Raw genomic sequence first — 13488 nt, 5'->3', positions numbered from 1 at the left:
CTATTGGGCGGAAGCGGCAGCCTGGGAACTGCAATGCCCTGTACCCTCTAGCACAGGCCCGAGCCCCATCTCGCCCTGGACCCAGGATCTATGCCGGCGGAACCCCCCACCACACCTCCCCCCAGAAGTCCGCCACTAGGTAGCAGGGGCAAAGTTTACTGGCCGCATGCCCTTGCCGGCGCCAACACCTGTAATGTAGTGGGATACGTTGTGTGAAATATAAAGTGCATGTGCTGTAGTGCATAGACAGCTAGAGGAAATGTTTGAGAGAGTATGCTGGTCTACTCTCCATGTTACTGTCACACTGAAAAGGTCAGCAAAGGGGGATGGTTAGATAGCTAGTGAAACAGGAGCTCCAGCTCTCTCCATCACCAGCATTCCCATTCCCCTCGGGAGTACTACCCTGTTCGGCCCGTGCTACCGCCTCATATATATATATATATATATATATATATATATATATATATATATATATATATATATGTATATATATATATATATATATATATATATATATATATATATATATGTATGTATATATATATATATATATATATATATATATATATATATATATATATATATATATATATGTGTAAAGCCCCTGTGGTAGAGTGTGCGTTTTTGTACACGAGTGAGCCAGGGTTCGCGCCCCGCCAGGGTAATAAAATTTGGGAGTGTTTACCTTGCCACGTACTGCATTGGCAGACACAAGGGGTGCTGTGGTTGAACCAATGTCGCTTACTATAAAGTATGCTTGCACCCAGTCGGCTTGTGTGGGCCGATTACACTTGGTTCACAGATTACACACACATCCAAAGCCACTCCAACACTACAGTTACACTTACAAGCACTTCTCACCCTACAGACAATCTCTACCAGACAGCCTAAACCACCTGGTAGAGATACATTGGCTGTATCGCCCCGACTTCTGTCGGGATAGCCCGGTCCTGCAGTGGATACTCAAATGGCTGATGATATTAATATATATATATAATGTATGTCTATGTGCCTGTCTCTCTCTATCTGTCTAAGGTAAATAACTATTTTCACTTGATCCCTCACCTACAGTATAGGCACGTTTTGCCACATGTCCTCACTGCTGACAGGATGTTTGCAAATTGCGTATCAAGGGCGCGAGGGAATGTGCTGCTGCAGTGTACATTATCGTACTTATATTCAACAAAATAAGGCACATCTATTCTAGCCGTTTAGAGGTTTCTGTATGCATACCCCTCGATTTTCATAGAGGACAGACAGACATACAGACAGACAATAACTGTGTTTTATACATATACGGATCGATCAATTTGAATAAATATCATTAGGTGTGGTAGGTGGGGGCTCTCATCATCCACCCACTTAATGTAGCAGTACTCTATTTTAGGGTAACTCTACACTGAGTGTTAAGCAAAATGATTTCCTGGAAACCAGGAAATAATTTACAACGCTGGGTGGTAATCTCATACACAACCAATACGTGTTCCCTAGGTAACAAAAAGTGGGTTGGAGGAGGGTTAGTGACCCTCCCCGGAAAACAACTAACTAAAAATACAAACAAGAAGCCTCGGACCAGGACTGACCAACAGGTGACGACTAATGACCGAACAAAGGAAGTTATACAGATTGCGACATGGAATGTAAGAGATGCGAATGATGAGGTGAAAGAGAGAGAGAGAGAGATTGTCCAGGTGCCTGAAGGTGCAAAAGTGGACATTTGTGGATTAACTTAGACTAAATGGAGGGGTGATAGTGTGAGAAAGTGGGAATATGGATGGGGTATATGCTCGGGAAAACGTGAGAATGAGTGGGCAAAAGGAGTATTTATTGTTGTGTACAAGAAGTGAATGGAGAACATAAGGAAGTATGGATCATTTGGCCCAAGGACTGTGTGGGTTAAACTAAAAGTTGGACTACAAATGTGGGCGATTGCGTGTGTGTGTGTGTGTGTGTGTGTGTGTGTGTGTGTGTGTGTGTGTGTGTGTGTGTGAGCGAGCACGCGCCAACGCAAGATCGTGAAAGTAGAGTGAAAGAAGAGTTGTGGACAAAATGGAAGCATACATGGAAAAGTTTGAAAGGAATGAGTATTTTTGACTGGAGATATGAATGGAAATATAGGGAATTTGAGGGTCGATGACGTAGTTGGTGAGTGGGGTGTTCCTGCAGAACTGAATGAGAATGGCAGTGTTCTAGTGGACATCTGTACGGGGAGGGGGTTGGTGATGTCCAGTACCCTCATTAGGCACAAATTGATCCATAGGTATACGTGGCGAGTAATGAGAATTATGGTGGGTGTACAAAGGAGTACAAAGGAAAACAAACAGTAACACACATAATGGTCCTTTCGAGGCTGCTTGTTACAGAGAAGGCTATCACTGTGATATCTAATTCTACATGTTGAAAGTAAGGATGGTAAAGAAAGAAGGCTCTCCCCCACCCACCAAACCCTCCAGTCGAAGCTGGCAGGAAAAAATTGAGAAGGACCACCATGCAGCATGGAGAGGCTGACATGAAATTTTCATAGGAAAGACTGAAAAGTGGTAAACTATATTCTCTGCTACTATATACACTACAAGTGTCAATAAGCCACAGTTATCATAAATTACATAGCATTGCCCTGCTATACTTTCATCACGATCTGAAACAGAGAAAAACAGCTTATATTATTATGCAGTCATGAAGTTGTTTAGCTTGAGATTTGAAGCGAGATACTTATCCAAGCGAATTTTGAATGTCAGCACTGTACTGCAATCAGCGACATCCTTGGGCAGTTTATTCCAAATGTTAACAATCTTGTTACTGTGAGGTGGTGTGTGGGATGAGAAGATGAAAGGGGGTGCAAGGAACAGCATGGGAAATGAAGAGGTGACACATGCTGTGGTGCAAAAGAAGAAACCCCATAGTGAGTGGATGGGAAGCAGGGACGCGGAGGAAGTTGACAGACGGAAGAGTCAGATGTAGAGAGGAAGAGAAATGAAAAGATAAATAAAAGAGAGTAAAAATATATTGGACGAGGAATTTGGAAGGAATTTGAGTATAATGTGGAGAGAATGGAAGAAATTGTTCTGGAAAGAGGTAATGAGAGTTAGGTAGGGTAACAAAATGGTTAGACGGGGAGTGAAAGATAAAAATGGTAGATTGCCAGCAGAAAAGGGAGAAAAAGTGAGCAGATGGAGAGAACAGTTTAAGGCATTGTTAAACATGGATAATGAAAGCGATGTGAGTATAAGTGGATGTGGAATGGCTGGGACAAGGAGGGAGGTAAGCAGAGAGGAAGAAATCAGTAAGATGGAAGTAGTGGGAACAAAGAAGAAAGTCAAATTGGGAAATTCCCCAGGAATTGATGGAGTGTGTGGTGAAATGCTGAAGCATGGGGTAGAGATAGTAGTAGAATGGATATGGAAGATGTGCAGAGTGGCCTGGGAGTGAGGTAGAGTCCCGGAGGATTGGAAGTCAGGTATAGTTATTCCCCTGTGCAAATGAAAAGGGGAAAAAGAAGTGTTTGATAATCATAGGGGCATTTGTCTTCTTAGTGTAATAGGAAAAATATTTGGTAGTGTACTTATTGACTTAGTCAGGGAAATAACAGAGGAAGTGGAGAAGAACAGTGAGGTTTTAGGAAGGGAAAGATTTTTTAGATCAGAGTTTTATTCGTAGGTCTTTAGTGGAAAAGTTTCTAGAGATGCGAAAGAGATTGTATGTGGCCTTCATGGATTTGGAGAAAGAATATGACAACGTGCGTAGACAAGGAATGTGGAAAATATGAACAATATATGGAGTAAAGGGGAAGTTGTTGAATGGCATGAAGAGTATTATGAGGATGTTAAGGCTGCAGTGCGTGTGAATTGTGAACTGAGTGATCTATTTTGTGTGTGTGAATGTTGCATTATAACAGGGATGTGTCAGGTCTCAATGTTTTTTCAATCTGTATATGGATGGGGTTATAAAAGAGATAGAAGGTAGGGCATTGGATGTTGGAATGATCCTAATAAGAGAGGGTAGCATTTGGAAACTCCCAGTACTGTTGTTTGCAGATGATACTGTGTTGTTTCGTGAAGACTAAGGGGGAGTGAAAGAAGAGTGTCTAGGAAACGGAATGTAAAAGTGAATATAGGGAAGTATAAAGTTATGGTCTTCGAAGGCAATGAAGGTACTGGATAAACAGTGAGTTTGGATGATGAGGAAATGGGAAATGTGATGAGTAAAGATGGAAGTTTGGAGGGTGAAGTGCTTGAAAGGGTACAGTAAGGAAGAAAGGTTGCTGGTACTATGAAAGCAGTGATAAGAAAGAGGGAAGTGAGCATGGAAGTAAAAAAGTCACACCATGATAGTATTGTGATACCAGTTCTAACGTGTGAGAGCAGTGGAAATAAGTTACTTGAGAGGAGCATTTGGAGTCACATGGAGAGATTGACAAATGGCGAAATAAGGAGCATTGTGGTGTGGATGTGGATGTGATAGAAATCGTTAGGAGAAACACACTGAGGTGGTTTGGTCATGTTAAGAGGATGGAGAGCGACAGACTAACGACGAGAATGAATGTGAGCGATGTGGAATGGGGGAGGGGGAAGGGGAGGCCAAGGATGAGATGAAGGGATGGAGTGGAGAAGTATACATGTGAGAGAGTGGTATGTGAGCTGGAAGCTGGGCAGTGAAATGACGGGGGACATGGCGACATGGAGGCGATTTGTTTGTGGCTACCCCTTACGGGATTAAGGCGCCTGGCAATAGACAGATAGTTCCAATTTTATGATTCATGAATTTATGTGAATTATGTTATCTGAGCCCAAGCTTCAAGTCGACACTTGTGTTACTGCTCGCCCTCTGTGCCGTTCACCCAGCTTATTCTTCCCCGACGTTCTGAAAAGCGTCTTTACATGCACAAAAAGAAAATGGACCTTCATTTTGCAACACCACAGGACCACAAAAGAAAATCCACCTTTTGAAGTTTTAGTAACATGTCACAAAATCTTAGCAACTGTAAGTTACGCCATTAAATTTGGTTCAAATATTGTGATGTGAATCATCAATCTTCTGAATAACCTGCATTAGTTCGAAATATATGATTTATCAGTTAAGTTTGTATATATATATATATATATATATATATATATATATATATATATATATATAGAGTACATGGAAGTTGTAATGATTAATGGAACATAAGGAAAGTATTTGCATGGTGGGAACATAAGTTTAACGCAAGTCAAACATACAAAGGAAATGTGAACGGCACTGAAAAAACTAATTTAACAATCTATAGCATGTCAGTGAATAATGAAACTAAATTGAGTTAGACATGTAAACAACTGACGTAGTTTCCTGTAGGGTATGAACTCTAAACAGTGCAGCAAAGAAGCAATATTCCAGAGGGAACAAGAACAACTACGAAAAACAAGTCATTGTGTTGTGAAGTACGTTAGCAAGGAAGTATGGGTGTATATTATAATCCACGGTACTTGAGACACAATTATGGTGTTAGAGTAGAGTGGAAGTTATTCGACAGCATCAAATGAATGAAAATAACCTGTCTATGACTGAAATGCGCTTAAGAGTTGTTTTGAAAATGTACTATAGATAGATAGATAGATAGATATAGATAGATCGATCGATAGATAGATAGATAGACAGACTGTACGTTTTCCAGAAACTCGTAAGCGCATTTCAGTCATAGACAGATTATGCGAAGAGGGTATATGGCTTGTAAAATATTTGAAGAGGGATGTTGTGTTGTGGAAGTATGAACCATTGCTTTGTACTGTAGAACTACTTATTCAGAGAGGTCCATTTGTAGTGGACACTTCTCACAGGATACCTCACTACTCAACTGATAACAGTAATATACAAGAAACATGGATATATAATTATGAAATTTCGAAAATATATTTGAAATGGTATATTTTTTCACTTTATGTGAAGTTGAATGGTTGTCTAAATAAATCTACTGTAAAGGCAGCTGACAGCATCGTAGTCAGAAAAAGCGCGGTATATGACAGTGAATGAATATGTGAGGAAAATTATGTACTCAATATGAGCAAGCAAGAAAAAAGCAGGTATTTTATATACTATGCATATCAATAAATAGATACTGCAAGAAAAATCATAAAGCATGGTAAGTGTCCCTTTGATTATGTTAATAACTACATAGATATGCTCTCAGTGGAGGAGATTTATGAAAGATCATATGACTGGTGGTTACTGTGTGGGAGAGATTGTTGAAAACGAAGGCTTTTATGAGAAAATATTGTTGATAGTTTCATATTCTTGCCATGTTTCTTGTTCCTACAAACTTGAATTTTATATAAACACGGACGATAGGGATGAAGATGATAATAATGACTGTGATCATGATGATGATGACGATGATGATAAACACTCATTATTATCACTATTAGGGAGTAGCCTCAGGTGGCCAGGTGTGTAACATTTGTCTTCCTGTTTTCTTGAGTGAGGTTCAGTCTCACTCAGGGGTGGTTATTTTAGCGTGTGCAGTAATATGTCCTTTCATGTTATTTCGTATGTCCTCATCCTGTCGAGGTTCTCTGATGACTCAGTAGACTTTCTCATTCACAAATACAACCACTGTAGCACAATTTCCCTATGGACTTCTCTTCCTACACCCAAAAACCTTCCTCATCTTTTTGCATCCGTGTGGCAGTGTGTGAGGTTGGGTCACTTCTCCAGAGTCGGCTACTCGGCCATAAGGATCAGTTACTCTTCAAAACCTGTAAGATATAGCTTCATCATGTACCTGTATAATAGACCAAATATTCAATGTCAGGTAGGTGAAACCTGTCATTAAAGACAAACTTACCACTGGCATTGAAGTGACGAGGCTGCTCACAAAGAGGTCTGGTAGATAGTGAACATTTCGCATCATCCATGTAGTAGAAAAGTGATACACTTAGAAGCAAGCAGTCCTGATAACCGTTAAAATCATCTGGCTGTTGTCCATTCAGTGTGGCCTCCCAAAAGGGTGTGCCCATGGGTACGGGTTCGGTAGAGGTGAACCGCCAATCCCCCTCAGTCACTTGGTCACTACCGTCCACCCAGAAGTGTTTCCCTCCCAATCCTGTCGAAGATAATAATGTCAGGTGCGGGTGTTGTGATCTTTAACGAAAAGGCAGTGCCGAAGAGGGTAACATTGGATCAGAGAAACAGTAATTAATAATGACGGCACCAAGTAATCATAATCCCCCACGTAACCCCTGTTTGTAAGCCAACCCTAAGCAACGAAATTTGTTTTAATCGGCGCGCGTGTGTGTGGACACTAACAATATAGCTAAGAGCTTTTATCCAGTTTTAAATAAAATTGATGGAACAGTCGAAGGTCAACCAATGAGTAAACTTATTGCTTCGAGAACAATAGGTCAAAAGTTAAAGGCCACAGGATCAATCTCTGTTGCCTTGATTAGCATCACACCGAAGGTTGGCCTACTGTGTCTGAGAACAGTCGGTTAGAATTGGGAATTAAACAATGTGGCCAATTGGAAAGGTAAAAGTCAAGTTTACTGGACAAAATCACCACAGATACTTTTGATCCTGTCTGATCTGAACCAAAGATGGTGCATGAGTCAAGAGTTAGTCAAGAAAGAGGTAATTTTATTTTGAGTATAGTCTGTGGAAGGAACTGATCACAACGCAGTCAGAATGTGAGTGGTTGCTGGTGATACACTTTCTGAGTGCTCCATCTTTACTTATAATTTACTACAAGAAAGGTGTCATTATACTATAGTACTTCTGTCGTGAATGGGATATATATTTGGTTGCGTACCTTGTGACTGCACACACACACACACACACACACACACACACACATTCATAACTCATTATGTTGAAGGCTATCTATCTATCTATATACCTAGGCTGCTTCCCCCAAGGAAAGGGAGGTAGCCGAGACAGGACGACACACTCCCAATGTTCTCATCCACTCAAACACAATCATTCGTATCTTAGCCCCAAATGGGAGAAGGGACAGATCCTCACCGCACCACACAGCCCGAGGGTCAACATAGTAATATCATTGAAGTAAGTAGCTAGTTAGATCAATATGGAGTATTTTAAATTCCAAGGAAGTTGGGCATTCGGTTTTGATTTCTAAATTACTGACATTATTAGTGCCAATGGTATAGATCGTTGCAAAAGGCTCAAACTCTCCTCCACATCAATTGATACAGCGCCACCAAAAACTGCACAATAAATTCCGAGGCTACTACTCCTATTTGCCATGCTACATGGGTTTCCAGTGTACAGTGAAAAACAAAATTCGTGTCCCTGTTATGACCCAAGATTAAATGCAACATGTGAAACACTATGAGAGCTCTACCACACCTACATATTCGTAGTTGCGTAGCTTGACTTTCATCAGGCTTCATATCAGCTCCTGGCGAGATGATAATATAGACGAACCTAATTAATTCTGAAGGCTTAACATTCATCTGCGAAAATTGCTGCGCCCGAGAGACGGGATAGGAACCATATTGGGTCAGGCGATGACTGCCTGGCCGTATCATCTGACACCTTTCTACATTATTTCAGGCAGGCCTAGTATTTACCTTAGTATGGAGAGATCAAAATAACATGGCAAATTACTGGTAAGATGAGAGAGTACACGATATACTGTTATTTAGGAGGAAGGAACGCCAAAGAGATAGTTCAAACAGTCTGCAAGCAAAACTGTAGAAAGGTCGATTAGGCGCTTTCGGGAGGAAAATTCGTTTGACAGTGGTCATTGTTCAGGTCACCCTAGCGTTATCACACCAATACAGAACGAAGAAATAATAACAGCGATGGAAGGTAGCACCTGTAAGCAGTGGTTATTCGGTTAGAAATTAACTGAACCTAGAATGAAGCACACGAATAGTTGTGCTTAGACTTCGGTCTTCTGGGTGATGTGTTAGAACTCAAGCCTATGGGATTCATTTCGCCACTCATAACAAAATACTCATTTCTCATTGTACACTAACTCCATCCTCATGTATAAAAACGTTGTTTGATGAAAGAAAATGACAATCACTGCTTATAATCACCAGCATAATTTAGGCTGAAGTTAATTTTAAAAAGAGGTAGAACCAAAATCTGAACATTTCTTTAACTAATAAAATTGCAATGCTCCTAACATGATATTAAAAAGAACAACAGATGATGTGTGTATATATATATATATATATATATATATATATATATATATATATATACATACAGTATATATAATCTATATATATAGATAGATATATATATATATATATAGAGAGAGAGAGATAGAGATAGATAGATATATAGATAGATAGATATTATACATACAGTATATATATATAGATAGATAGATATTATATAGATAGATAGATAGATAGATAGATATTATATATATATATATATATATATATATATATATATATATATATATATATATATATATATATATATATATATATATATATATATTGCCAGATTTAATCCCGTAAGGGGTGGCCACAAACAAATCGCCTCCATGTCGCCCTGACTCCCGCCATTTCACTGCCCTGCTCCCAGCTCACACCCCTCTCTCTCATGTACCTCTCCACTACACTCGTCCATCTCATCCTTGGCCTCCCCCTTCCTCTCCCCTCCTCCACCTCACTCACATACACTCTCCTCGTTAGTCACTCACTCTCCATCCTCTCCACATGGCCAAACCACCATCAAAAAATATATGAAAAAATAATTATGCTTACTCATACAGCATCGTCACCTGGAGCAAATGGCAACTCATGTCAGTGATGCAAACCGCCCGCATGCAACAAAGCAGAACGCACGAAGACTTGAGTGTTTCATCAGATGTTTTCACCGTATGTCAAGACACTATGATTGCACAAATTTGCAGACAGCAGTCTTGATCCACCCTTCTCGCCAACCTATGAATGTGTCAGGTCCGCTATCGTGGCTACCATAGTTGCGTGCCAAACATTTCTTTCTCATATAACACTTTAACTCAAAACTTACTCTATTCCTTATAATTGGAGTATTATCTATAGACAGGGATCGACTCTGATATTTTGGATATATTAAATATGAATATAAATACCGTACTGCATTGTATTGCTTACGTTACAAGGTCAATTTGAGAACAAACAAAAAAGAGCCGATTTGGCTCCACTCTCGATTTCCATTAATCTGAACCCATCAAACAGGCTGAATGTATGAGTCGAAGGATTCATTTATTACCAGAGCGAAGAGGAGAGAGAGAGAGAGAGAGAGAGAGAGGTGGGAAGAGCCTCTGTATACTGAAGAAATAAAGGAACTAGGGGTAATGCACGGGGTAAGAAGTTATATATAACTCAAGGTCTTGATAAAACACACACACACACACACACACACACACACACACACACACACACACACACACACACACAAACCTTGATAATATTAATTTTTCTCTGTCACTGGAATTTGCTTCGGTTTTTGATGGAGTGGTATTGTGGTAGGTGGGGGCGCCCATCATCCTCTCACTCAATGTAGAGTGATGCCATATGAGCTCTACACTGAGTGACAAGCCAAATGGTTTCCTGTACCCAGGAAAACATTTATTACGCTGGGTAGTAACCATATAACCGGGGTTTCTGGCAGGGTTTAAGTGTCCCCCAGATTCCCCTATCCAAAATCACTTAATCATGGCGGTCATTTCAGAAAGCCTCGGAGGGCCCAATACCTGCCCAGGGCCCGAACCAAATGGGCAGATTCGCGTGGCCATGTGGAATGCAAGAGAGTGGAAGTGGTGAACGTGTTCAAGAGTGCGAGATATGCTGTGATGGCATTGTGTGAAACGAAGATGAAAAGGTGCAAAGTGGAGGAGTGGGAGGGTGTGAAATGTGTAAGATCGGGAAAGAATGGGAGAGGAAGATGTAAGGAAGGAGTTGCTTTGATGATGAATGAGGTGTGGCAGAGGGGGACGAGAGACAACAGAAATTGTCAGCTCGAGGTATAGGCTATGTATGTCAAGCTCAAGTTTGAGAAGGTGAAAGTGGCAGTAATTGTTGCATATCCAACGTGTGAGGACAGAAGTGAGAGAGAGAAAGACAGGTTTTGGGATGAGCTGGGTGAAATAATGGGAGAAATGCCCAGGAGCTATAAAGTAACTGTGATGGGGGATATGAATGAAAGAGTAGGCACTGGTCCTCAGGATGACATAATGGGTTGTTATGGAGTACCAGGAAAAAATTATAATGGGAATCGACTAAAGGATATGTGTAATGAGAGGAGGTTGTGCATTTGTAATTCTTATTTCAAACACAAAGACGCACATTTATATATGCGGTATAGAGGAAACGGGGATCGTGTGGAAAGAAGCCAGATTGATTACGTGCTCGTAGAGAGGTCGACGATGGGAATGGTTGCTGATACGATGGCTGTGAGAGGACGATGTGGAGGTCTGTCAGATCATATGATCGTGGTATGCAAGATCAAGCTGAGAAGAGTGAGGTGGATCAAGAGAGGAGCAGTCAGGGAGAAAGACTGAAAGTTGAGAAACTGAGGATCAAAAACATGGCAGATGATTACAAGACCAAAGTAGAGGACGAGTTAGAATCAGTGAACTGGAATGAAATGGATCTAGACAGCCTGTGGAATGCATATAGGGATTGCTTAGTTAAGAATGGTAAAGTGGTGTGTGGTGTGGCAAGAGTATCAACGAAAAAGAAGGGTATGTCATGGTGGGATGAGGAGGATGAGAAAGCAGTGAGGAAAAGAGGAAGAAGTGGCTAAAGTGGTTACAGGATAGGGGTTCAGTTGAAATACGTACTGAGTATATCGAGAGCAAGAAGCACGTAAAGAGATTAGCGAAGAGGAAAAAGAAGAAGGTAAATGATGATATGGGAAGAAAAATGAATGCGAACTATTCTGAAAATAGGAAGTTATTCTGGAAAGAGGTTCGGAAATGTAGAACTAAAAGCGAAAAGAATTGTGACGTGAAGGATGCAGATGGTATGTTACTAACTCATGGAGATGAAGTAAGGACCAGATGGAAAGAATATTTTGAAAGCCTGATGAATGGGAATAGAGAGAACAGAGCGGCTGTAAACATGATTGGTTTTGGGGGTGTGCAGGGAAGGAATGCAGTGCCAGGAGACGTGTTACTCGCACAGGGAAAGTGCACTGTGAAACGGCTGATAAATGGGAATGCAGCTGGGGTTGATGAGGTGTATGCAGAGATGCTTAAGTGTAGTGGAGAGAGTGGAATGAAGTGCTTGTTGGAGATATGTACGAAGGCATGGATGAGTGAAACTGTGCCTGCAGATTGGAAAAAGGCTGTGAATGTACCCCTGTACAAATATAAAGGTGAGCGAAGTGAGTGCAAGAATTATTGTGGCATAAGTTTGTTGAGTGTGGCAGGGAAGGTATATGGAAGATTATAGAGAAAGTAAGAGACATATCAGAAGTCCTAGTGAGTGACGAACAGGGTGGCTTTAGGAGTGGCAGAGGACGTGTGGATCAAGTATTTTGAGTGAGACAGGTAGCGGAGAAGGCTTGTGAGAAGGACCATAAGGTGTTTATGGCATTCATGGATCTGGAAAAAGCATACGACAAAGCAGAGAGAGAGGGATTGTGGAAAGTTTTGCGCATGTATGGTGTAGATGGCAAGCTGTTAGGTGCTGTCAAGAGTTTTTACGATGGTAACGAAGCAAGTTTAAGGGTTAATGGGCATCTAAGTGAGTGGTTCACGATTGGTGTGGGCGTGCGTCAAGGTTGTGTGATGTCCCCTTGGTTGTTCAATATATATATGGATCGGGTGATGAGAGAAGTAAAAACACAAGTAATGGAGAGAGGGATGGCAGTGGTAATGAATGGTGATAGATGGAATATCTCAAATTAGCTTTATGCCGATGATGCAGTACTGCTTGCACGTACCGGAAAAGAACTCAGTAGGGTAGTGCAGAGTTTTGCTGATATCTGTGAGGATCGTGCCTTGAGAATAAATGTGGAGAAGAGTAAAGTGATGGTTATTGAGAGAGAAGGTGAATCCCAATGTGATGTCAGAGTGAATGGAGAGAGACTGGAATTGGTGAGAGAGTTCAAATACTTGGGTACAGTGATAGACAAGAGAGGAAAATGTGCAAAAGAAGTTGAAAGTAGAGTGACACAAGGAAGAAAAAAGGCTGGTGCAATGAAGGCCTTGATAAGAAACAGAGGCTTGAGTGTTGCAGTTGCACGAGGCTTACATGAGGGAGTGTTTGTGCCAACTCTAACATATGGGTGTGAGACTATGGTGTGGCATGAAAATGAAAAGTCAAGAGTAAGAGCACTGAAGATGGGACTGCTGGGGAATGTATGTGGAGTACAGAGGGTCGATAGGATACGAAATAATGTGATTCGTGAAAGGTGTGGAGTGAGGAAGTCGGTGGACACCAGAATCAAGGAGAGTGTACTAAGATGGTATGGTCATGTGGAGAGGATGGCTGAGCGAATTTGAAGGAGGGAGGAGGCGAGGTAGGCCAAGGAGAAGGTGGAAAG

The 13488-nt window shown here is 41.1% G+C and overlaps 1 protein-coding gene across 1 annotated transcript in view; it reads right to left on the bottom strand.

The window, feature by feature from the left end:
• Positions 1-13488, bottom strand: part of LOC145393212 (macrophage mannose receptor 1-like) — a 147599-nt gene that overhangs the window by 48048 nt on the left and 86063 nt on the right. Inside the window, exon 4 of the mRNA XM_080267415.1 lies at positions 6821-7075. Within this exon, the coding sequence (XP_080123541.1) occupies positions 6821-7075 (255 nt within the window). The remainder of the gene's footprint in view (positions 1-6820; positions 7076-13488) is intronic.

The sequence above is a fragment of the Coenobita brevimanus genome, chromosome 3 (assembly GCF_032717465.1).
Source record: "Coenobita brevimanus isolate Jiangsu-jjx chromosome 3, ASM3271746v2, whole genome shotgun sequence".
NCBI lineage: Eukaryota > Metazoa > Arthropoda > Malacostraca > Decapoda > Coenobitidae > Coenobita > Coenobita brevimanus.
The sequence above is the reverse complement of the archived record's forward strand: the minus strand, read 5'-3'. Positions and strand labels throughout refer to the sequence as shown.